At 36.2% G+C, this 25839-nt stretch overlaps 7 protein-coding genes across 7 annotated transcripts; 4 read left to right on the forward strand and 3 right to left on the reverse strand.

The window, feature by feature from the left end:
• The first annotated feature begins 850 nt into the window (after positions 1-850).
• LOC117792767 (ETS-like protein pointed) lies at positions 851-7266 on the forward strand. The gene is made up of 4 exons (XM_034633019.1): positions 851-2121; positions 4380-5377; positions 5446-5603; positions 6500-7266. Exons 1-4 carry the CDS (start codon positions 1356-1358, stop codon positions 6561-6563), a joined length of 1986 nt encoding a protein of 661 aa, XP_034488910.1. The 5' UTR covers positions 851-1355; the 3' UTR covers positions 6564-7266.
• A 745-nt stretch (positions 7267-8011) lies between these two features.
• On the forward strand, positions 8012-10059 carry LOC117790508 (glutamate dehydrogenase, mitochondrial-like). The gene is made up of 5 exons (XM_034629969.1): positions 8012-8381; positions 8439-9031; positions 9091-9498; positions 9564-9785; positions 9946-10059. Exons 1-5 carry the CDS (start codon positions 8081-8083, stop codon positions 9946-9948), a joined length of 1527 nt encoding a protein of 508 aa, XP_034485860.1. The 5' UTR covers positions 8012-8080; the 3' UTR covers positions 9949-10059.
• A 672-nt stretch (positions 10060-10731) lies between these two features.
• On the forward strand, positions 10732-12668 carry LOC117792178 (glutamate dehydrogenase, mitochondrial-like). The gene is made up of 4 exons (XM_034632203.1): positions 10732-11112; positions 11167-11759; positions 11908-12315; positions 12379-12668. Exons 1-4 carry the CDS (start codon positions 10782-10784, stop codon positions 12601-12603), a joined length of 1557 nt encoding a protein of 518 aa, XP_034488094.1. The 5' UTR covers positions 10732-10781; the 3' UTR covers positions 12604-12668.
• Positions 12669-13463: 795 nt separating this feature from the next.
• LOC117791966 lies at positions 13464-15416 on the forward strand. The gene has a single exon (XM_034631911.1). The coding sequence runs from the start codon at positions 13645-13647 to the stop codon at positions 15292-15294; it is 1650 nt and encodes a 549-aa protein (XP_034487802.1). The 5' UTR covers positions 13464-13644; the 3' UTR covers positions 15295-15416.
• A 1955-nt stretch (positions 15417-17371) lies between these two features.
• On the reverse strand, positions 17372-18625 carry LOC117791138 (low choriolytic enzyme-like). The gene is made up of 2 exons (XM_034630805.1): positions 17801-18625; positions 17372-17658 (listed from the first exon to the last, which is right to left on the reverse strand). Exons 1-2 carry the CDS (start codon positions 18557-18559, stop codon positions 17440-17442), a joined length of 978 nt encoding a protein of 325 aa, XP_034486696.1. The 5' UTR covers positions 18560-18625; the 3' UTR covers positions 17372-17439.
• A 1709-nt stretch (positions 18626-20334) lies between these two features.
• LOC117790990 (low choriolytic enzyme-like) lies at positions 20335-21709 on the reverse strand. Its single transcript, XM_034630619.1, has 2 exons — positions 20853-21709; positions 20335-20790 (listed from the first exon to the last, which is right to left on the reverse strand). The coding sequence occupies exons 1-2, from the start codon at positions 21672-21674 to the stop codon at positions 20515-20517; spliced, it is 1098 nt and encodes a 365-aa protein (XP_034486510.1). The 5' UTR covers positions 21675-21709; the 3' UTR covers positions 20335-20514.
• A 213-nt stretch (positions 21710-21922) lies between these two features.
• On the reverse strand, positions 21923-25313 carry LOC117792121 (cell division cycle protein 16 homolog). Its single transcript, XM_034632112.1, has 6 exons — positions 25164-25313; positions 24598-25102; positions 24222-24504; positions 23900-24157; positions 23193-23841; positions 21923-23103 (listed from the first exon to the last, which is right to left on the reverse strand). The coding sequence occupies exons 1-6, from the start codon at positions 25257-25259 to the stop codon at positions 22678-22680; spliced, it is 2217 nt and encodes a 738-aa protein (XP_034488003.1). The 5' UTR covers positions 25260-25313; the 3' UTR covers positions 21923-22677.
• Positions 25314-25839: the final 526 nt, after the last annotated feature.

The following is a 25839-nucleotide window of genomic DNA, read 5'->3' on the forward strand; positions in this document are numbered from 1 at the left end:
TTTAATTTTCATATATTTGGATCGCAGTTTTGCTCGTTGAGCAGAAGAAAGAAATCGCGTATACGCCGCTTGGGATTTGTGACAACATAAAAATGAAAAGAGAATAAAAACCAAGTGAATTCCAATAAATTGTTGCTGATAAACAACAGTGTTGAAAGAAATATATATAAAAAATAAAGTAAATGCAATATATAAAACATGTACGATATGCGCATTAATTTATCAAGTTTCGTTTAATCTATATATGCATATATATAAATATATGTGTTTGTATATACATGTGTATGTGTTTGTGTGAGAGCAAAAGCATCTCAAAATTGCCTTCAATTATTTGCCATTAAATGCCAGCAATTGCCACAGCAAGTGTTAAATTTTAATCAAAATTAAAAACGCGACGGAATTTTTAAAACGACAAAGCAACAACAACAACGTAAAGCATCAAAATACAAAAGATAATTTGCGATATCTGAACAAGTGTGCAAAATTTAAGAGGAAACCACGAAAAATTCTTGGAGAATATTTGATAAAATACAAAAATTAAATACTCAGAAATGATAAATAATAACTGAAAAAAAAGGAAAAAGAAATGAAGAACAAGATATACAAAAAATTGCATTAATATAAAAATGTTATTTTAAAAAACTGGAAAGGAATTATAAAATTAAAAACGTGAGGAAAGTTTAAAAAATGAGAAATAAATAGAATTAAATTCCTAAAAATAAAGAAAAGAATTTAAAGAAACAGAAATACAACAAGTAAAATAAATAAACAATTGAAATAAACTCTAAACAAGTGTGCTAATATAAAAAAAAATGAAAATCTAAAATAATACATTATTTTCATTACAAATACGTACAATAATCAATCTAACTTGATAAATGATAAGTGAAAAAAGAAAATAATTTGAAGTGCTAAACACCCACATATAATATATGAAATCCAATTCAATATTTGAGTATGTGGTTTTTATGAGAAGCAACTCAATTGATTAGAACCCGCATATGAAGAACTGTTTTGTGTTTTCGGTAGTGCAAAAATTAAAAATACTCATATACTCAGAGATATTGCCCCAAAAGTGAAATCAATTTTAATACAACTGCAAGTACCACCAGCATAAACCACAGCAACCACAGTAAACTACTTATCCCAGGCATTGTCAATTGATTGTAGTTGACAATTCTCAGTGTGTATTTTGTTCAGTGGATCCCGCAGATTTGAATTTTTGTATTAAATAGATAGAAAATACTCGAATTTGTGCGTGTGTGTATGGATTATTTTTGTTAAAAGTCAATGACGTGCATTATTTTGAACATTATTCAGTTTTTGACAATTGATCAATTGGAAAACGCGAAGAAATGCCGCCCTCTGCTTTTCTAGTCAATGCCACCATAATCAGTGCAGCAAACGACAGCAACAGCAGCAACAATACGAACGACAACAGCAACAAGTCACAAATTGCTGAGGGAAACGCCGAGCAGCAACATTTATTTTATCCTGCCAGCAGAGGCAACAACAACAACAACAACTGTCATAATTATAATTACACAGGAGCAACAACAATATTAAAGCCTCTTACAAATATGGTGCTACAAAGCTATGACAACTATGCGAGCTATCATTTGCCGCAGCAATCAACGCATCTGCAACATCAGCAACATGTCTTGCCAGCGCCACAGCAGCAGCAGCAGCAACATCTGCATCAGCAGCAGCAACACTTACAGCATCCGCAACAGCAGCAACACCTGGCACATCAACAGCAGCAACATGCGCATTATGCGACGCCAACAGCACAGCAGCAACATCGCTTGTCCGGCGGCAGCACTGGCAGCAACACCGCCTCCTCATCCTCCGGCTCCAGCTCCAGTGCATCCTCCAATGCCTCGACGCACAGTTTTAGCAGCAGCACAGGAACTGGAACCGGAACCGGAGCTGGAACTGGAAGTGGAGTTGCCATTGGTGGTTTAGCTGGCGCCTTGGGCAGCTCGACGGCAGCATCTTTGGGCTTGGGTTACTTTAATGATATGGCGCCATTTGTGGGCGATTATTCACCAACATCATCACAGCATCAGGCAGCTGGCAATGCTTACTACACCGATTCGGATATTAACTTCTTTAGTTCAGGTACAACTCGACAAATATTTGCATCAACATCAAATGCCGCACGACATTTTTAATTACAATTTTGTGGAGGTGTTGAAGTGTGAAAATGTAGCTCAGAAATGAGATTTCTGCGCACAACCCTCGACGCATAATTAAATTGTAATTTCGTTTTCAAGTGTTTGTTTGTGTGACGCCCGCAAGCAACCGCACAACAACAGCAGCAACAGCTACACAACAACAACACAAAGCACGCAACAAGTTGATATGTAGGGGAAGGGCGCAGAGATTGAGATACAGTTTGAGCGGGTGATAAATTAAATGCTTTGTTTGCAGCTAGGCGTTACATACAGCTAGTCAAGTAATTGTTTTGACAAAGCAAAAAATTTACATCTTTTATTTAGCTTGATTTTTTATTTTTTTTCTTATTGTTTCACAGTTTTTTGTGTTTGCAACGAGATAAAAGAAAAAAGAAATACTAAAATCTCTTGAGATTAATAATGAGATTAATTTTAAATAAATAAAAAAAGCTAAGACACAAATTAAATTACACTTATTTTGTGATGGCAATAGGTTCAAATAAAGAAATACAAAATTTCCTACAATAAAAAATGATACAAAAAATCCAACTACGAAAAATATTAATATACAATTTTTGTGATTGCAGAAATTTTAAATAAAAAAATAGTGACATTTCTTGAGATTAAATTTTTAAAAAATTTTTTAATATAAAACAAATTTGTCAATTTCTCAAAAAAATGTTTTTTATATAATTGGCGTACTTTTTATATATTAAACTATTATAAAATTATATTTTAGTTTTATTTTGGAACAGTGAAAAAATGAGGGAATTCTAATAACTATCATAAGTAAGGAAAATATTTAAGACAAAATATTTTTTTTCTTATAAAATTCTGATTAAAATTCAAGCTAATCAGAATCACAATCTTTCTAAAAATTTTGCAGTTTTGAAGCTTTGAGATACATAGATAGTAGCAGATACAGTTTAGTCTTGGAGTCAGCCACAGATGCTGGCCGTGTGGGAGGCACCTAACTCTTTTCAGTCGTTTCAGACGTTCAGCCAACGGGCTGAGGTTTTGTATCTTTGTATCTGCGCAATACCGTCGCCGAGCGAATGGGAAAAAGCGTCAAGCTTTTTTTTTATTTCAACCCGCCGGCAAGCGAGTGAGTGAGCGAGAGAGAGAGAGAGAGAGAGTCTGAGCATACGATTTGTGTGTGTCTTTGTGTATCTCAACAGGTTTTTGTATCCCACAGATACATATGAGCATACATTCGTTGGAAATGTGTTAAATTTCGACGTATTTGCAATTAATGTTAGATCCAGAGAGCGAGAGATTGTGAGAGAGTGAGAGAGAGACAGAGAGGGTTGCTCAACTGTTTCGGTATGCGTGTGTATCTGTGTGCTGCATGCACGAGTATCTATTGGACATTCGTATTGGTGTGCGTTTCGAATTTTGATTGGCTTCCGAATCACTTGGCCTCGAATTCGTGCTCGTGTCAAAAACGCCCCGTCTACTCAACTGTATCTTAAGGGGCCAACAAATCAGATTGCCATGGTAGAGTATCTCAAAATAATTGATGAATTGAAGATGTGCTGAAATGTACTTATTTTTTTTTTAAATTAATGAATTGAACATGTGCTAAAAATGATTTTAAGATGATAGATGAGTTGAAGATGTGCTGAAAAGTAGCTTGAATAATGGTTGAAATAAAGATGTATCTTTAAGAGTATAAATAAAATAATAGTATATATATTCAATATTAATAATATAAATATTAATATTTAATATTCAAAATGATTCTAAAAAATTTATGTCTTGAATTTAAATGTATGTAAGCATTTATCCAAATAATAGTCGAATTAAGACAATTGAGAGAGATTGAAGAAAAAAGTTTTCAAAATAATTATGTATGTATCAGAATATATAACTTTATTATAAGTTGTAGAATTAACAATTGTATTGTTAAAGTGTTTCTCAAAATTATATTATAGAGTAGGCATAAAAAGCAAAGAATATATCAGCATACATTCAAATATTTTTTAAATTATGTTTTAGATTTGAGATATTATAAATTAGAATGTTTCTCGAAAGATAACATTTTTCTAAAAAGGTAGTCGATTTCATGATGTATCTTTAAAGAAAGTTATGATAAAAGGTGACAATATTTATGAATATAATACTAATTTACTTTATAGTAAAAAATATTTAAATATTTTTAAAATGTATTTATAATATTTTTCCCATGTTTTTGTCTTGCAGGCTACAGCAGCAACAACAACAACAACAGCAATGCCCACGATCGCACCAACAACAGCCCGCCACCGCAGCAATCGCAGCAACAACTGGTCAATGGCAGCAGCAACAATGCCAGCAACAGCAGCAACAACAACAACAACAACATGTTGCCGCCAGGCGTGCAGCAGCAGCAGCAGAATGTTGCTGATAACAACAATAGCAGCAACAGTGGCAGCAGCGGCAACAGCAGCAATAATGTCAATGCGGGCAGCAATAACAACAACAACAATAATAATAATAACAACAACAACAATAATAACAACAACAACAATATCAACTATATGACAGCAATGGCAGCAGCTCTCTATCAACATCAGCTGAAAGAGGAGCCGGGCACACAATCGAGCAATGGTGGCAACTCTGGCTATGTAACGAATGCCCAAAACGATCCCACAGATCTCAGTAGTTATGGTCTGCCCGCACATTTGGCCGCAGCAGCAGCTGGACACTATACGGGCGCAGGAGGCGCAGGAGGTGGCAATCCTGGAGCAGGATCTGGAGCAGGATCAGCTGGTGCTGCTGCTGGCGATGATAGTGATTATCATAGCACAATTTCCGCGCAGGAACATCAGAGCCAAACCTCCAATAGCACCAATAGCAATGGCTATATGGATGGCAGTCCCGATTTCTACAACTCCTACAATCGTGCACGTTTCCACGACGCTTTTCCGCCGGAATTCACACCCTACGATGCACAGTTCCAGTCGATGAATGCCCAGCCCAATATGGATCAATGGGGTGCACATGCTCATCAGCATCCGGCTGCATATATGACCACCCTGGGTCTGGATAAATCCCTGCTGGGCGGCTACACAACGCAAGGGGGCGTGCCTTGTTTCACCGGTTCCGGGCCAATTCAATTGTGGCAATTTCTTCTCGAATTGCTGCTGGACAAAACCTGTCAGAGTTTCATCTCATGGACGGGCGATGGCTGGGAGTTCAAGCTAACAGATCCCGATGAGGTAAATTAAACATTAAATACTCTTTCAATGCATAACTTACTAAACGAATTGCTGCTTCTGTCCGACAGGTGGCGCGTCGCTGGGGCATACGCAAGAACAAGCCCAAGATGAACTATGAGAAACTGAGTCGCGGTCTGCGTTATTATTACGATAAGAACATCATCCACAAGACGGCTGGCAAACGCTATGTCTATCGATTCGTCTGTGATCTGCAGAATCTGGTCGGGTAAGTTATCAACTTTACAGAGAATTGGGAAAATAATGACAAATTCAACTGAGAATCAATAAATTGTTAGAATAAAAGAAACGACTCTAAGAAGAAAAACAACATCCATAAATTTGATTAGAATTATAAATTAGAAAGAAGCAAAAAAATTGCGAACCCAACATTAAAAAGAGCCGAAAAAATACTATGTTAAAAATACCACAAGAGTACCAAACTTGGGAAAAAAAAATGTAGGAAGAAAAAATGTTGAAAATTTTAATTGGGAAATATAACTTAAAATTTGAAAAGTTAAAAGACAGCCGATATAAAAAATATTTAATAATATTTATAAATAAAACAAAAATATGAAAAAAAAAAAAAAAAAAAGAAGTGTGAAATTGGAATTACCTAGTAAATACCCGACACCAAAGTTAGGCGGAATATTTTTAGAAACGTAAAATAATCTTATAAATAGTGTGAAAAAAAAAAATAAAAAATTTCAAACAATTAATATTTATATCTTTTTTTTAGCCTTTGTATTTTTTTCTATTACTACAGTTTAGTATTTTGTTTGAATACCACATATAATTTAAAAAATAAAATCGGAAAAATATATAAAACTTTGTCGTACTATTTACAAGTTACAATAATTACAAAACTCATATATTTTATTATTAAAAAAAGTTTCACACACTGAAATTAAAGTGTATTCACTTGAAAATAAAATTCAAAAGGGCTGCAAAGTTTTTTTTATACTCTCAATGTTTTTTCTTATTTAAATTTCATAGATATTGCTATTTTTTTTTTCTTTAAATTTTATTTTTAGTTTTCTTTGTCATTGTTTTTGTAATTTCAACAGTAATTTTCAGAATTTCCATTGAGTTACCCTATTAATTAATTAATTTAATTTATTGCAGACACACACCAGAGGAGCTGGTAGCCAAGTTCGATCTGAAGATCGAGAAGAAGGATGTCGACTAGCAGTCAAGTAACACAGAAGCTGCTTGAATTGCGGTGCAGCTGATAAGAAATGATATGATCTGATCTGAAACTGGTACTGGTACTGGTACTGCTACCGATACTGGATCGAAGAAAGGCCACAAATCTATAGTACTCAACAGCAAAAATACTTTTGAGAGTTATTGTTTCCAAGCGTGATGTTAAATTTTAAGCAGCAGCGATACCTGCGATCTTGCTACGAGATTAATGTGTTAGAGCGTCGTAATAACATTGTAATTATTATTATTAATTATTAATTATTAATCATTAATGTTAATATCATTATTATTGTGTATGTAAAAATTGGACTTTTGAATTAATTTGAAATTAATTGAAAATACGCTAGCGTTTAAATTAGCCACTAAGCATATGTAGTTATTAACTAAGACCTTAGTCTTTAGCAACGAAAATTTAATTTTAATCAAAAATCAATAATCAGCAAACCAGTTTCAATATGCATTATCACAATCGATAATTATTATTCGATATTAGCATCAAAATTAAGAAAAACAACAACAACAAGAAAAAAAAAAAGAGAATCAAGCGAAGCGAATTAAATTGGAAATTTGAAATTTGAAATTTTGTGCAATGCGATTGTTGTCGAATTAATGAAAGTTCTACATTATGCTATCAATTGTATCCATCGTTAAAGAGGCCATAAGAGAACCGAGTGCATGTCCCCAAAGTGATATTAAAAAGCTACATTTTTTATAACTTTTTATTTGTTTACTGTCTGTTTGTTCAATTTTGCAAACGGGGTCGCTTTTTTTCTACATCTACATCTAGCTCTAAATAAATTCAACAACCATTAAATTTTATGTGTGTGTATATAGCGTAATAATAATAGTAATAATAAATCTTATAATATTGCTTACATATGTACATATAAGTCTATCATATTTATGTATTACCTGTGCTATCCCAAACCACAATCCTGATCCCAATTCAAATCCAAATCCCATCCAAATTCAATTTCTGCGCTTCCGTGCAAACCCAAAAGTTTCAAACGTAAAACGATCGTATACATAATATATATATTTGTATGATAGATATAGATATACATATATAGAATGTGTGTGTCTTTAAAATCTAAGTATAATGCATACTCTTAGTTATTTTTTTAATTATTGGCTGCTTAGAGTTTTCCATGTTTTAAGAATTGACCATTCATACTTATGTTTACATTTTGTGTATAGCTATTAACTAATTAAGCATAGCTCGTAGCCTGTAGCCACGTATTATGTAGAGCAATTTAAAAATACTGTATTTATACAATAATAATAAAAAAAAGTATCCAAAAATATTACAAAATCAAACATTTTATTTGAAATCTCAATTTCTTTCCCTCTGCTGTCAATATTTAGTTTTTAGATCAATCGATATATAATTCTTCAGATAATAATTTTAAAATTTATATAATGATTAAGCGCATAAATGATGCTTTTAAATTTAGGAGATGCTTTCTCCCTCTGCGAGAAATTAAACGTCTTGAGCACAAGATGCCAGAGCATCTGAAAAAGATCGAAACGGACAAGGATCCAGAGTTTTCAGCTATGGTTTTATACTATTATCACAAGGCTGCTCAGGTTATGGAAAAGGAACTGCTTAAAGAAATGGATCAGTATTCCCATTTCAAGCCCGAAGAGAAGCAAGCACGAGTGAGTGCCATTTTAAATTTAATTGGGAGCACTTGCACCTCCCTAGAGGTCAGCTTTCCAGTTATAAAAAGCGACGGAACCTATGAGATTATAACGGGATATCGCGCCCATCATATTCGTAATCGACTTCCCCTGAAGGGAGGTAAGAGGAAATAGAATATATTTCGATAAATGTCATGGAACTTCCAAATATTCATAGGTATTCGCTACGCCATGGATGTGGATGCATCGGAAGTCAAGGCCTTGGCATCCATTATGACCTTCAAGTGTGCCTGCGTCAATCTGCCCTATGGTGGCTCCAAAGGAGGAGTCCGCATTGATCCCACCAAGTACACAGTTAAAGAATTACAGACAATTACAAGAAGATATACGATGGAGCTTTTGAAAAAGAATATGATAGGACCTGCCATCGATGTGCCCGCTCCTGATGTGAACACAGGACCGCGGGAGATGAGCTGGATAGTCGATCAGTATACCAAAACCTTCGGACATAAGGACATCAATGCAGCGGCCATTGTCACCGGAAAACCCGTCCATGTTGGCGGCATCAATGGACGCCACTCGGCGACGGGAAGAGGCGTATGGAAAGCAGGAGATTTATTCCTGCAAGACAAGGAATGGATGGATTTGCTGGGTTGGAAGGTCGGCTGGAAAGACAAGACGGTTATTGTCCAGGGTTTCGGAAATGTTGGTTCCTTTGCGGCGCAATTTGTTCAGGAAGCGGGCGCCAAAATAATTGGAATTCAGGAGGCGGGATTCGCCTTGACAAACAATGACGGAATAGATATTGACGTGAGTAAGAACTTATTTTATTTTGTGAATAATTCAAATAATATAAGAATTTTTCAAAGGATCTCATCAAGTTCAAGAATGAGAAGAAGACCATTAAGGGATACTCCAAGGCAAAGGAAACCACGGAGAATCTTTTGACTGCACAATGTGATATATTGATGCCCTGTGCCACACAGAAAGTGATTACCAATGAGAATGCCAAGGACATTAAAGCCAAGTTAATCCTGGAAGGTGCCAATGGACCTACTACACCAGCTGGAGAGAAGATCCTGCTGGACAAGGGAGTCTTGATTGTTCCAGATCTGTATTGTAATGCAGGTGGTGTGACTGTCTCATATTTTGAGTATCTCAAGAACATTAATCACGTCGCTTATGGAAAGATGACGGCCAAGACGACTTCACAGCTGGTTTTTGAGGTCATCAATTCAATAAACGAGTCCTTAAAGCAAACTGAGGGATGCACAATTGTGAGTACTTGTAATTCATTGGTCATTAGATAATATTAAGCCTACTAATTTTTATCTACTCACAGCCAGAAATAGTGCCTAATATGGGTCTCAGGAGGATTCGCGACTGCACAACGGAAGCGGAAATTGTGGATTCAGCGCTGCAAACAGTTATGGAATCATCCGTCATTGGAATCAAAGCCATTGCCCATCAGTTCCAGCTGTGCAATGATCTGAGAACTGCCGCCTATATTTGGGCAATATTCAAAATATTCCGCACTTTGGAAAGTTCCGGAATATCACAGCAGTAAACAATATCCTACTATAAAAATTTTATTTAGCTGCAAAGGACTCCCATAAGCCAAAAAATTTGGAATCTTGGAAACATGATTCGGAATTCCAACATTCCTTTTCAGCTTTAAAAACTTTACTGGAAAATATGTCTTGGAATTTTGTCGTCAGATTCGCTAAGCAAAAAATTCAGTGTCGTCTTTTTTGAAAGGATGCTATAAATCCTTGAATTTTAGTTGTTTGTTTTACACGACTTTTATATTTTTAACAATAAAACAAAGTGTTAAAAAGCAAAAACTAAAAACATTTTTAAAAGTTCCTGGACATCCTAGCAATTGGATATTTTTTATAAATTCACAAGAATGCTTATGTTTTTTACTGAGTGCAATATTTTATATTCTCACAGCAAATAAAATGTTTTGCTTAAAAAGAAATTTTTTATTGAAAAATGTAAAATATTCATATTTTAATTTAATCAGTATAAGTTCCTTTCTTTTACTTTTTTAACTGCATAAAATATTGCCTACAATATAAAACTACATACGTTATTTCTTAGGTTCTTGACGCATTAGAATACTTCAAAAGTACAATATATAATTAACATTTATTTTAAATATTAATATTTTACCTATGTTATATATTAAAATGTTGACATTTCAATTAAACCAATTTTAAAAGTTTTATTTAAATATAATGCAAATTAAATTAAATTTCTTAGAGTTTTCATATATTTTAATTAATTTACTACAGATTTCCAAGATCTTCGAGACTTAAGTTTCTATGACTACACATTTTTAGAACATTGAAATGTTTCGTAAAAACGTAGTAGCTATTATATTCATAATCTAAATCTTCTCTCTGAATCTTCACACATTACACTCTACATTTGTAAATAGTTATCAGATTTATTTTATTTCAAAATTTTCCTTTGAATAGTTAGTAATAAAATACTTAGTAATAAAATGTTTCGTGGAATTGCAAATGTCCTTTTAAGTGGGCGTCATCAACCGCCTATGCAAATTCAAAAGCGTTCAGAGCATAAGATTCCCGAAAAACTTCAGAAGGTCGCAACGGACAAGGATCCAGAGTTCTCATCGATGGTGTTATACTATTATCACAGGGCTGCTCAGGTTATGGAGAAGGAATTGCTTAAGGAAATGGATAAGTATACCCATTTCAAGCCCGAAGAGAAGAAAGCTCGTGTTAGTGCCATCTTAAATCTTGTGGGTAGTACATGTACCTCCCTAGAGGTCAGTTTTCCCGTTATCAAAAACGACGGAACCTATGAGATTATTACGGGATATCGAGCGCATCATGTACGCAATCGACTGCCTCTAAAAGGAGGTAAGTACATAAAGAAATTCCATTGGGAAAAAGGTAATTTATGAATATTCACAGGTATTCGTTATGCCATGGATGTGGATGAGTCAGAGGTCAAGGCCTTGGCGTCTATCATGACTTTCAAGTGTGCCTGCGTCAATCTGCCCTATGGTGGCTCCAAGGGAGGAGTTCGAATTGATCCCTCCAAGTACACGGCTAAGGAACTACAGACGATTACAAGAAGATATACGATGGAACTGCTTAAAAGAAATATGATAGGACCTGCCATTGATGTGCCGGCTCCTGATGTGAACACAGGACCGCGGGAGATGAGCTGGATAGTCGATCAGTATACCAAGACATTTGGATATAAGGACATCAATGCGGCGGCTATTGTCACCGGAAAACCCGTCCATGTTGGCGGCATCAATGGACGCAACTCGGCGACGGGAAGAGGCGTTTGGAAGGCAGGAGATATGTTCCTGCAAGACAAGGAATGGATGGAAATGTTGGATTGGAAGACCGGCTGGACGGACAAGAAAGTGATTGTTCAAGGGTTCGGAAATGTTGGTTCCTTTGCTGCTAAATTTGTTCATGAAGCGGGAGCCAAAGTAATTGGAGTCCAGGAGGCAGGATTCGCCTTGACGAATGATAAGGGAATTGACATCAACGTGAGTAATAGCGCGAATAATTATCTATACATATAAAACTCTTTGTCCTGACTTACTCACTGAGTATTGCACAGGCTTAAGCCATTAGACCTAGAAGGCTGAAATTTTTTTTTATTTTATGTATTAATAATATTTGCATTTTTGACAGGATCTCATCAAGTTCAAAGAAGAGAAGAAAACCATCAAGGGCTACTCCAAGGCAAAGGAAGTCAAGGAGAATATTCTCACTGCCCAATGTGATATTTTGATACCCTGTGCCACTCAGAAAGTGATTAACAATGAGAATGCCAAGGACATTAAGGCAAAGTTAATTCTGGAAGGCGCCAATGGACCTACTACACCAGCTGGAGAGAAGATCCTGCTGGACAAGGGAGTTCTCATTGTTCCAGATATGTATTGTAATGCAGGCGGTGTGACTGTCTCATATTTTGAGTTTTTGAAGAATATCAATCATGTGTCCTATGGCAAGATGAACTCGAAGACTTCTGCACAGCTTATTATGGAGATTCTCAACTCGATTAATGAGTCCCTAAATAGTAGCGATGAGGGTGAATTTGTAAGTAGTTTATCCTTTTTAAATAACAAGAAAGTAATATCATTTTCTATATCATTTTCTCAGCCACCAATCGTGGCCAACAAGCGACTCCAAATGATTCAGGACTGCACCAAGGAGGCCGATATTGTGGATGCGGCTCTCCAAACCGTTATGGAAGCAGCTGCCGCTGGAATTAAAATGACAGCTCATCATTTTGAGCTGTGCAATGATCTGAGGACTGCCGCGTATATTTGGTCAATATTCAAGATTTTTCGCGCTTTGGAAAGCTCTGGAATTTCCCAACAATAAATTAATTAGAGATTTCAAAATTGCTTAAATACATTTTAAGTCAGTGTAATATAATTAAGTTAATAATGCATGTTATTTGATTATTAATGAATTCGATAAAAATACAGAAAATTTAATAATTTGCATTTAAATTGTATATTTGTTCTTATTTGGACCAGCTTCGTTTTTAGTCAGTGTAATATCAATTTCGCTGATTTTGAAAGTAAATATTCATTTACTTGGTACTCGAAGATAATACAAAACATGCGTCATGTGTTAAAAAATATATCATGTGTTATATATTTTTTTTCTCTCTTGGAATGAAGCATTATAAAGATATGGAAATTAATGAAGTTAAGCAATAAGTTAATTTAACCCAAAAATCTTTAAACTTACCTTTTTAGGTTGCGACTATAATTTTAAAACAAAAAAAAATGAATATATTTTCTTTTCTTTAATGAAAATAATTAAAACACATCTGTTTATTTGCATTGTCATAAAACTCCTTGTTATATTTCTTATTTTAAAAATCTGACATTACCTTTATTAAAAAATAATCACATTAAATTTGTACTATATAAGTTAAGCTTTAAAAATCAAAAAAGTACAATAAAATTTTTTGAAAAAATTATATTATATTTTTTTAAAGTTCTCCAAGAAAAAAGTCTAACGATAAGTTGATCAAATCGTGGAATTATAATTTCTAAAAAAAAAAAATAATATTTAAAAATAATTTCAATTTTTTAAAGATAAAAAAGCTAAAGTACATTCCTTTTCTTATTTTTCTAAACTCAACTCTAATTTTCGATTCAAAAATAATATCCGCCACATAAGTAATAAAGAAAAGATTTAATTAAAGTAGGCTATACTTTCAGAGACAGCTCTCCTATATAGTTTAAAAATAAGTTATATAAACATTTTTGATAACATCAGAGCTAGGAAAAATACTCGTAGTATTGATCAACTTACAAATTTAATCCATTTGCAACACTCAACAGATTCATTGAGGTATTTAAAAGTTTTGAATAAATTGCAAATTAGAACAAGTTGACCGATTCTACAATGGAGTCGGTACCATTCAATAAATCCGCATTCCTGGAGAGTTACCTGCTGAAGCATCGGGAGCTGGGAAAGCGACAAAGAGAATATAAAAAGTTACTCTCGAGTAAAGTGAAGACTCGCAATGAGACAATCATTGATGCGAGTTATGAGAACACCATCGATCGCCTGGAGGAGGAGAAGAATGATCTGAGGGCACAGATTTGGGTTGCGGCAGGAGCGACTCACATTCAGAAGGACAGTCGATATCTGGGACAAATACGTTGTCATGTCGAGTGTCAGGAGAATTTGACAGAGGACATAACCAAGCTGAAGACATCCATATGCAATATGGAGCGTGAGATCAGTCGGGTGAGAAAACAGATCTACAATCTGAATCGATTGACGGTGCCGGAGCAACAGCATCAGGCACATGTGGCCAAAGTGCGCAAGAAGATGGTTATTCTGGAGAATTCACTGGAGGTGGGAGTGCGACAGGAATGCGGATTCACGGCGGCAAATGCCGAGCTGAGGGAACAGCTCATCAAGATCCTCAATCATCGCACATTCTTCAACGATTCCTACACGAAAATGGTGCAGAAACTGAACAGCGATAAAAAGTATCTCATAGATCTCATTGAGTATGCTCTTAACACCTTTGATGGCTGCATCGATGTCTACGAGAAGATCGACAAGATCACCAAGCGAGAGGCCAAGGAGCGAGAACTGCGACGCATTGAGCTACAGGGTATCATGAGGAAAGTGGCCGCCGATGCGGATAACTCGGCATTTGTCGAGTGCAAGGGCAGGGAGCGAGTCCTCGCCGATCTACAGCCGAAGGAGTACAAGCGACGCGATGAATTCCGACGCAAGCACAACAAGAAAATCAATCTGTATAATTCGGTGCTTAAGAAGATACTCGATTACACCAACTCCAACAATGTGGAGGAGGTGATCGACAAGTTCCAGCAGCAGGAGAGTCTCTACTACTCCTTCTTCAACTACGCCAACGAGATGAGCTATCACATTACGCTGCTCAACAACTCCGTCAATCGTTTGTTCGAGGACATCATCGAATTGAAGCGTGAGAACTCCAACACGCTGCAGGATCAGATAAGTCTGATCAATACACTGGAGGATCAGGTCACCCAGAAACAGAACTCCAACATTCAGTTGAATAAGACGCGAGAGAGCAACGATTCTCGCCTCGAGAATCTCTTGCAGGGCATCGAGATGCTGTGTGACATGTGCTCCGTGGACACATCTCCTTTGGCCGATCTGCTCGGCGATCACACGCACGTCAATCTGGTCAATGTGGAGCGATTCGTCAAATTGCTGGAGGCACGCATCCAGGACATCGTGGCCAGCGTCTATGTCTTTGAGCGGCAGGACGAGGGCAACATCGACTATGTGGTCAAACAGATCGAGAAGATCTGCGAGCTGCCCACCGATCTCAATGACATTGTCCTCACCCAACAGTGTCCCGAGTGCGCCGAAGGCGAAGCCTTCAACATTGACGACGGCGGCGACGGCGTTGCCATTCACACGGTCAAGGAGGCGAAGCAGAAGCTCTACGAGAAGATCACCCAACCCGAGATGCAATATCGCCTCCACAGCATCAGCCAGTGTCGTCTGCCTCGCTCCCGAGTGCTCGCTGCCAAGCGAAACATGTAGTTACAATCTTAAAACTTACACGTTATCCAATTTCACCTTTTACTTTCACTTCACGTCCTGGACAATCTATCAAATTTTCAATAAATATATTATGTACCACTGTGCGTTTGTGTAACAAAACTGACTTGTTGAGTTTTTAAATTTTAAAGAACGTGAAGTGATCGAAAAAAATTTAAATTTAAAAAAATAATTAAATTTTGATGCAAAATCAAATAAAAGGCTAAAACATAATAAAATTGACATTCCGCATGAAAATCAATAAAGTATTGACAAAGTTATGCAAGTTTGAAGTTTTTGAAAAAGTGACAAGGGTAAGGTATGGAAATAGTATGATAAAAATGGACAGTGATCGAAAAATATTAAATTTTTTAAACATATAATATTTTGATGCAGAATCAAAATAGAGACCAAATAATGATTTAAATGACATTCCGCAAGGAAATCGGTTGAGTTTTGACAAAGTTATGCAAGTTTGAAGTTTTTGAAAAAGTGACAAGGGTAAGGTATGGAAATAATATGATAAAAATGGACAGTGATCGAAAAATATCAAATTTTTCAAACATATAAAATTTTGATGCAGAATCAAATTAGAGACCAAATAACGATTTAAATGACATTCCGCAAGGAAATCGGTTGAGTTTTGACAAAGTTATGCAAGTTTGAAGTTTTTGAAAAAGTGACAAGGGTAAGGTATGGAAATAATAATATGATAATATGATAATATGACAGTGATCGAAAAATATAAAATTTTTTAAACATATATAATTTTGATGCAGAATCAAAATAGAGACCAAATAATGATTTAAATGACATTCCGCAAGGAAATCGGTTGAGTTTTGACAAAGTTATGCAAGTTTGAAGTTTTTGAAAAAGTGACAAGGGTAAGGTATGGAAATAGTGTGATAAAAATGGACAGTGATCGAAAAATATCAAATTTTTCAAACATATAAAATTTTGATGCAGAATCAAATTAGAGACCAAATAACGATTTAAATGACATTCCGCAAGGAAATCGGTTGAGTTTTGACAAAGTTATGCAAGTTTGAAGTTTTGAAAAGTGACAAGGGTAAGGTATGGAAATAATAATATGATAATATGATAATATGACAGTGATCGAAAAATATAAAATTTTTTAAACATATATAGTTTTGATGCAGAATCAAAATAGAGACCAAATAATGATTTAAATGACATTCTGCAAGGAAATCGGTTGAGTTTTGACAAAGTTATGCAAGTTTGAAGTTTTTGAAAAAGTGACAAGGGTAAGGTATGGAAATAGTGTGATAAAAATGGACAGTGATCGAAAAATATAAAATTTTTTAACCATATATAATTTTGATGCAGAATCAAAATAGAGACCAAATAATGATTTAAATGACATTCCGCAAGGAAATCGGTTGAGTTTTGACAAAGTTATGCAAGTTTGAAGTTTTTGAAAAAGTCACAAGGGTAAGGTATGGAAATAATATGAAAAAAATGGACAGTGATCGAAAAATATTAAATTTTTCAAACATATAATATTTTGATGCAGAATCAAAATAGAGACCAAATAATGATTTAAATGACATTCCGCAAGGAAATCGGTTGAGTTTTGACAAAGTTATGCAAGTCTAAAATTTTCGAAAAAGTGACAAGGGTAAGGTATGGAAATAGTATGATGAAAATGGACAGTGATCGAAAAATATTAAATTTTTTAAACATATATAATTTTGATGCAGAATCAAAATAGAGACCAAATAATGATTTAATTGACATTCCGCAAGGAAATCGGTTTAGTTTTGGCGAAGCTATGCCGGTTTGAAGTTCCTGGTAAAGTGTCAAGGGGAATGTATTGATAATGTGGACAGTGATCGAAAAAATACAATTTTTTAAGTATCAAAAATTGTGATGCAGAATTAAATTAGAGGACAAAACATTATAAAATGGACATTCCAAGAGGAAATTTGTTCAGTTTTGATAAAGTTATGTCAGGTTGAAGTTTCTGACGAACTGTCAAGGCTAAGGTATGGAACAAAGTGGATCGTGTTGAAAAAAAATGTGGTTTCACATAGTTAATTTAAATAATTTCTGCATGTTATATGATAATATCAGACTGTTAATTTATTTGTTAAAGTATCATACATATTATTCAGATCCGTTAGGTAATTAGGATAAACTATTGAGAATGTATGGATCTGTTTTATCAATCATCTCCTCGTTTGTCTCTTCATTTGTCTCCTCTTTCGTGTCCTCTGCAGAATTACTTTCATGTGGTTGAGTCATAAATTCTTCCTCAACAGTGCAGTTGTACATCCGATTCAGTTTTTGGACATCTGATTCGGAAAATCCCCATCGCTGTCCCATTCGAACGCCATATCTCTTTTTCTGTGGGATTAAGATAAATGAAATTTATGTATATTAAACAGTTAATAATGGTTAGGTTAGGTTACAAAATTTCCAGTAATTAATAAAGATTCAGTAGTTTTAATTTAAAAATTAAAAATTAATAAAAAGAAGAAGCACTCACAATTGCCTTCATTGTCGGTAGACCGTTGCGGGAAAATGCCTTTCTAGAATAGTGCATAATGCTGCCATAATCGTATTCAACTCCAAAGTTCACTGTGCTATTCGCCTTCCTGAAGTTCTTCAAATATGATTGGCGAATATTCTCCTGATTGATGAGCACATACTCGTCCCGTTCCTCGCGATTCTGTTCATGCAGGAATCCCAGAGCATGCATCAGCTCATGGATGACAGTGCCGATTTTTCTGAGACATGATGGTGTCTGGAGATTGACCGGTTGTCTGCCACCCCTGCGACCCACCGCTGACCAACAGCCGGATCTGTCATTGCCGATGGAAATGTAATCCAACTCATAGACACGCGGCACGAATCGGATGCAGGTGTGATCGTGAAACTCCTCCATGGCAGCCAGGAGAGTGCTCAACTCCAGCTCCTCGAATCTACTTTTGATCTCGTAGGGCACAATAGCTTGAGACCAGCGATGCGATACGGTGGGAAGACCGCTTCTCATCATCTGCAGAGTGCTTGGAACGAGCATGTCTCCCTCCAGGTAACTGCCCAATTCCTCGGGATTCACTTCGTCCGTCTCCTCAGTGTAGTTGGCCACCAATGCGGCAGTTCGTTCCTGATCCGGTGTGCCATATAAATCAGCTCCCAAGGAACTCAAGTCTATGATCTGATCGCTCTCCGAGGAGGATATCAGTGGCAGTGCCTCGATCAGCGTTCCTCCCAAGACAAAAATCAACACAAAGATTCTGTTCATTTTAAGCTGCTCGATTTCTACTAAGTTAAATCCACTTTGGAAGCTGCTTTTATATCCAACACGATTCCTGTTATCAGCTCTTATCACTGGAATTTGAATTATAGCTTGACCTTCACCCACGATGTAATTGTAACTTCATAACGTTTGTAATCTTTATCAAAAAGTTACCTCTTATTCACAACTCTATTAGCTATGATTTAAAATAGTTTATACAGGGTATCTGCTAGTCGCGTGTACTGCTTACGATGATTTCCGCATTTACACAGTTTATTTAAAGAATTCACGTTGAACTTCTCACAATTATAACCATAACCATAACCGATAAGACTTATCACTTTGACCTTTTAGCTTTATGGATGACAACAACCTGACGAGATGCCACTCAAATGTTATTTAGACCATTTTAGAATAGACAGAACGCTTATAAACAGGGTTAACAGACTCTAACACTGCATGACCTTCTCACTAATTCGCTTAACTAATCTTAATTTAACCATATCAAATAACATTATGTTTGCTTTTATAATGAAATATAATAAAAACTATCTTTTCTAAACTTATCAAATCTTGCAGAAGGAAGTAGAAAGTTAGTTCTTTGGGAGTTTTTGATAAGAATTTTACGAATTTTCCAATTGCCAGTTCTGAAGAATTTCACAAAAACTAACTTTATTTGAAGTGTTTAAAGTTTGAACTTTAAACTTTAAAGTAAAATGTTCTCTGGTAGTGAAAAAAAATTTTTAAAGTACACAAAATTTGTCTTAATAAATCTAATATTTTCTAAGACATATATGAATAAAATTTGAAGAAACTAGTTTTAAGAAATCGATTATGAAAAATATATCTCAATAATACATTACTGCAAGCATGGAAATTTATAGATGAAAGTTAAAACCGAGTGATTCTGGGAAAATATATAGCTTATTAAATATTAACTTTTCCGAGCTTATCAAATGTTAATAAAGGAAAGAAGGAAGTTCTCTGAGTTTTTATAAAGAATCCGAATTTTACAAAAACTCGAATTATAATTAAAATTTAAAGTTTTTTTTTTGGAATACTTTCTTTATTGCTTAAAAAATTTGATCAAAAATATATAGCTTATTAAATATTAACTTTCCGAACTTATCAAATGTTTGATAAAGGAAAGAACAGAAAGTTCTCTGAGTTTTTATAAGGAATCCGAATTTTACAAAAACTCGAATTTTAATTAAAATTTAAAGTGTTTTTTTGGAATACTTTCTTTATTGCTTAAATAATTTGATCAAAAATATATTACTTATTAAATATTAACTTTCCGAACTTATGAAATGTTTGATAAAGGAAAGAACAGAAAGTTCTCTGAGTTTTTATAAGGAATCCGAATTTTACAAAAACTCGAATTATAATTAAAATTTAAAGTTTTTTTTTTAGAATACTTTCTTTATTGCTTAAATAATTTGATCAAAAATATATTACTTATTAAATATTAACTTTTCCGAACTTATCAAATGTTTGATAAAGGAAAGAACAGAAAGTTCTCTGAGTTTTTATAAGGAATCCGAATTTTACAAAAACTCGAATTATAATTAAAATTTAAAGTTTTTTTTTTAGAATACTTTCTTTGTTGCTTAAATAATTTGATCAAAAATATGTTACTTATTAAATATTAACTTTTCAGAACTTATCAAATGTTTGATAAAGGAAAGAACAGAAAGTTCTCTAAGTTTTTATAAGGAATCCGAATTTTACAATTCTGGTATAAGACTCGAATTCTAACTAAAATTTAAAGTTTTTTTTTTTGAATACTTTCTTTATTGCTTAAATAATTTGATCAATTGAAAAATCATGTTAATCCTAGATTATTTAGAGATGTGATTTGGTAATGCTTTAAATAGTTGGTCGATATTGTGTATGGTGATCATATGAATAAATAGATTCTTTGGGCAATTCCATGCTAGTTGCTAGTTTCACTAGGCGTTTTATTCCTCTCCAGCTGACTCTGCATCACCAAGTCCTAAGCCGTTGATGAGTCCGCTCAGAAAACTGTCCACAATGGGATTTCCGCCGGGTCTGACAGGAGCTGGAGCTGGAGCTGGCATTCCAGGAGCAGGCATGCCAGGCGCAGGAACTCCCACGGGACCAACAGCGCCTGGGGAACCGTTGACATAGCCGCAGTCATACATGCGATTCAGTTTGTCCACATCAAAGTCGGAGAAGCCATTGCGTTGACCCATTTGAGAGGCGCCATTTGCTTGCTGAAAAATTAGCGAGGAAAGGATTAAGAAAGGAGCGATTTAAAAGAATGTTTACTACTTACCATTGCCACAATTGTGGGCTGTCCATTGGTGGAGAAGGCATTTGCCGAGTAGTGCATGACACTGCCATAATCGTAGGGAACTCCAAAGGCTTCCGTGCTGGCTGCCTTGTCAAAGTTGTTCTTGGCCGCGGATTGAATGTTTCTGTATTGAATGGCCACAAAGGCATCGCGTTCCATGCGATTCTGTTCGTGCAGGAATCCCAGAGCATGCATCAGCTCATGGATGGCGGTGCCAGGACGACTGAGGCAGCCAGGAGATTGCAGATTAACTTCCTGCTTGCCGCCCACGCGTCCAACTGACGACCAACAGCCCGAGTTGCCGCTCACAATGGATATGTAATCCCGTTCGCCGGCATAGGGAACAAATCGGATGCAGGTGCGCCTGTGATACTGCTCTATGGCTCCCTGAATCGTAGCCCGATCTTGAGCATTAAAGTTGCCTCTTATTTCATAGGGTACAACTCCCTTGGGCCAGCGGGAACTCTGTGTGGTCAGGCCGTTCTTCATAGTCAGCTCAGACTGTGGCACGAGTATGTCTCCCTCCAGATAGCTGCCCAGCTCCTCAGGATTGACTGCATCCGTCTCGGCGCTAAAGTTGCTCACCAAACTGGCGGTCAATTCCTGATCTGGTTGACCAAACAAAGCGGCGCCATAGGAACTCAAGTCAATAATGTCCTTATTGTGTTCCAACGGCTCCTCAAGTCCATTCTCCGGCAATTCAATGGCTTCCGTGTCATCAATGTCATCGTAGAGGGCAAGTGGAACTGCCTGCACAAAAGCCAGGCCCAATAATAATAATAAAAGGATAGAAGATTTGCACATTTTGAATTCTTTGATGAATTGCTTGTCTCAAGTTTGACTGTGCTGACTGCTGGCCAGGAATGGATTTATATACTCAAGACGTGCCCGTTTTTATCAGTTGATGCATAAACATATTTTCAACCCGACAGACCTTCAGACGGGCCGTCGTCATTTTTGTTGTTGTCGTCACACGTTTTTAATTGCTGGACAAATATTTGGATAACACACGCTCGCGTTCATATCAAATTCTATTGTACTTTCGTTGTTCTTTTTTTTTTTACCAATTATTACCATAATGTGTATCAGTAGTTAGTTTACATATATGCAAAGTTTAATGACATTCTCTTAATGTAGTTCTCTAGTTTTGTTTTTCGCACATTACTGGTAACAATAACCGATAAGAGACAATCGTTGTGACCTTTTTCCCTGCATAGATTTATATTCACAACATTTCCATTGTATAATTACGCTGGGATTTAGAGTGGAAACACTCGTGATCCACTTTACGATTATGCGCTAACAAGGAACATTGACTTAAATTTACAACTAATTTTTTAGTATATGAATCTTAACTCAGCCTAGCATACAATGATCTTAATTTAAACAATTCGCATACTTAAATACTGACTATGCACCTAAAACACAACACAGCACAGCGGCAACTTCAATAGAGTGTGGAAAATACATTTTTTGGTAAAAAAAAAAAAAATCCCAAGCATATTTGGTTATTTTCTTTGAAACTCATTAGAAATATTGAAACAGCTGTGCAAGTATTTTAAGCCAATTGGGTTCAAGTGCAAGCAAAAGCACAATGGAGTTCTGTCTACAGTATGTCAAGCAATTGTTTTATTGACTTTGAAATTCCCATATTTGGTATTTATTATTCAAAATTTAAAAAAAAAAAAAAACATGAACATAAAATATGTTAATTTGTTTCTTCTGCAAAACAATTACTTGACATACTGTACATTTGGTACAAACCTTCTGATTCTAGTGTGTGTGTGTGCTTAAGTTAAAGTTATCATTAAGAATCTAGGCTCATTTCAACAACCATGTTTGAATCGTCATTGGAATTTGAATTGGAGTTGGAATTGGTATTGGTATTGGTGTTGGTATTGGTATTGGTATTGGACACCTCCTCCTCTTCATCGAACTTGAGATTCATCTTGATGCCATTCAGTTTATCCGCATTGAGCATTTGTCGACTGCTGGCCGTAATGGATTCCGTGACATCCCTTAAAGCTATGCTGCAAATCTCATTGATAGTCATGCTATCATCCATTAAATCCTCAATGCAATTCTTCAATATTGTAGATGTAACAATGCAGTCACGATTTAGTGCCAAACTCTTGTGGAAATACTCAATAGCATCATCCAAATTGCCAAGCAGCGAGTGTGTAAAGCCAATGGCGGTGTATGTGGCTGCACATTGAGGATTCAACAGTAAAGCCTGCAAGAAACAATTTAAAAACCAATTAATATTAAGCAAAGAAAGGGTAACAAAAATATATAAAGTAATGCATGGAAATTAATTATTACATATTGAAAATTCTGGAGTGCATCTTCGTATTTCTGAATTCTGCGTAGCGAGTGTCCCAGATTAACGAAAAGTGGCTCCCAGCGTGCGGAAATCTCCTCGTTGTTGGTCTTGGCACGCTGTTTAATAATGTCCACGGTGCACTGAAATATTGTGGCCGCACCATCATAATATTCATACTCGTATTTGATGACACCAAGTTCGTGCAACACATAGACATCCATGGGAGCTATTGTCATGGCTTGTAAAAAGAACTTTTCAGCCAATTCGAGATTCTTTGTCAATCCACATTCGACGCCAATGTAGAGCAGCGGCAGATGACAGCCTCTCATCAGTTGAGTGGCCTTGAAGTAAGCTGCCATCGCCTGTTCATGCTCATTCTCATTGGCAAAGGAGTGACCATAAGCCAGCCAAGCAGGTCCATAAAGACGATCCAAGGATGTGGCCTTGGAGAGGTAACGACGGGCAGGATCACTTTTGCCAATCATGTCGTAGTAGCAGCCAACGCCATACCACGAAATGGCCTTGTCCGGATAACGATCGACTAACTTGTGCGCGACATAAAAGAGTCTATTGAAGTCACCATTCTCCACAAGGCAGGCAATTTGGATAGTCATCGCGTTGTTGTGGAAGGGATCAATTTTAAGCAAACTGAAAGTATGAAAATGTTGAAATATACATAAATATTAATGGGATACAAGAAACGTACGTATTCAATATCTTGAGACACTGCTTATAATCGCAGTCATAGAAACACTTTTCCGCCTCCGCGGCCATTATGTCCGTGCTGCGTTGCACGCGGGTTAAGCAATCGTTCAAGGTCATCAATGTCTCCACATCCTGTTCCCGCGAGAATCTTCGATTGGAGGCATCAAAGAGCGAACGTTGAGTCGAATCAATCATGGAGGAAGCACGCGACAGACTTGTCTGCAGCGAAAAGGTCGGCGCTTTTAAATCCTCCAGAACTCTGTCAATTAGAGGAAAAATAAACCATATTAGCAATGATCTTATCAAGCACAATTGTTACTCACTTTTGTGCCGGAGACATAAACTGACTGGGCGTCACGGGCACCTTGAGAGTTGCGGGTTTGGGTAATTGAGTGTCCGTTGAGCAGGTTTGCTGAACCCGCACCGTAAACTCCTTAATATACTTGAGCACATCGGGATTGACAATGGGCGAGATTTCCTCGGCGTTACGCGCTGAGATAAGTTCATAGTACTTTTTCAATCTAGATTCGTAGAGTTTTAAAATGAACTTGGCATCCGATTCGCTGGATTGTTGTGCCAGTGGCAAGTGATGCATCAGCTCGAACTCTAAAAATATGCAAGAATTGCAGATTAGAAAGGTATACAGTGGAATATTATAAAATTATCTTTAAATAGACAGTGAAATATTGATAATCATACCCTCCCAGGCCATCAGCATTTCATGTTGTACCAGGGCTTCCAAGGCCTCAAAGCAGTAAATGGATTTGTGCAGGGCCTGCACATAGAAATCCATGGCCATGCCGCGATTATCCAGTGCCTCATAGATTTTGCCTTTCATCAGATAAATGGATGCAAGGAGTTCATTTCGATTGCTCTCCTCGCCACCAAAGACGCTGTTGCTCTCCATGTTGCAATCCTGGCTGGGATTTGGATTTATTATGGAAGTGCTCATGGTCTCCACATCCACGTTTTGTAGGATAATTGCCGCATCATTGAATTCTTTGGCGGCATGCAGACTCTCCAGCAGAAGATTGAAACAAGGCAGCGAACTCTTCTCCAATTGATAATGTTGAATTGTATGCGCTGCCCGATGAAATTCGCCAAGTAGAAACATGCACTGCGCTTGGTAGTAGACATCCCGCGGCTCTTGACCACTTAGCACAGCCACCTTTTCGGCCCAAAACAATGCAGTCGAATAGCGACGCTGCAAATAAAACAAAAACAATTGTTTACATTTGTATCTCTTGCGTCTGTTGCTCTCTTACCATGTCTATGAACTGCTTGACTAATCTGCGATATTGCGCCAGATCAATGTGATCGTTTGTAGTTTCGGTATTACTGTTTTCATTATCGCCAGCCATTTTTAAACACTAATATCAATAATAGATTGTCAATTTGTTAATTTTTGCTTCTTCTTTCTACCCGGCAAGCGAATTTTTATTTCTTCAAAGACGTTGCCACCTGGTAGAAAGTTTTAACGTTGCCAGAACTAAAAATCTGATCTAGCTCATTTTGTCACATTTGTTACTATTTTTCTGAATGATCTTTTTGATCATTTTAAATTCTAGAGCTAGAATTGACGACGAAATTCCAGCCTACATACAATCACTCTCCTCTATCTTATCCAATTTAGAATTTCATTGTATGTGTCATTGACATTTGCTTTATTGCATTCCGTTTTTTTGTTAAAATTTGTGAATTTAAATCGCGCGCTATTTTAAGGTATTCCCGGGTCAGTCACAAGAGTGTGGCAACACTTGGATCCCAGAAAATCAGTCGGTTCCCCATTTTTCGATCAAATCTGGCAGCGCCATTAGGACAGCAGGTGTTGCCATTCACACAAGTCGATCCAATAGTTGGCAGCTCTTCTGAACACAGCTGATATTGTCATTCACACATATGACGAGTTATTACACTGTGAAAAATAGGTGGATAAATTGA

Source organism: Drosophila innubila, assembly GCF_004354385.1.
Source record: "Drosophila innubila isolate TH190305 chromosome 3R unlocalized genomic scaffold, UK_Dinn_1.0 2_E_3R, whole genome shotgun sequence".
NCBI classification, from domain to species: Eukaryota; Metazoa; Arthropoda; class Insecta; order Diptera; family Drosophilidae; genus Drosophila; species Drosophila innubila.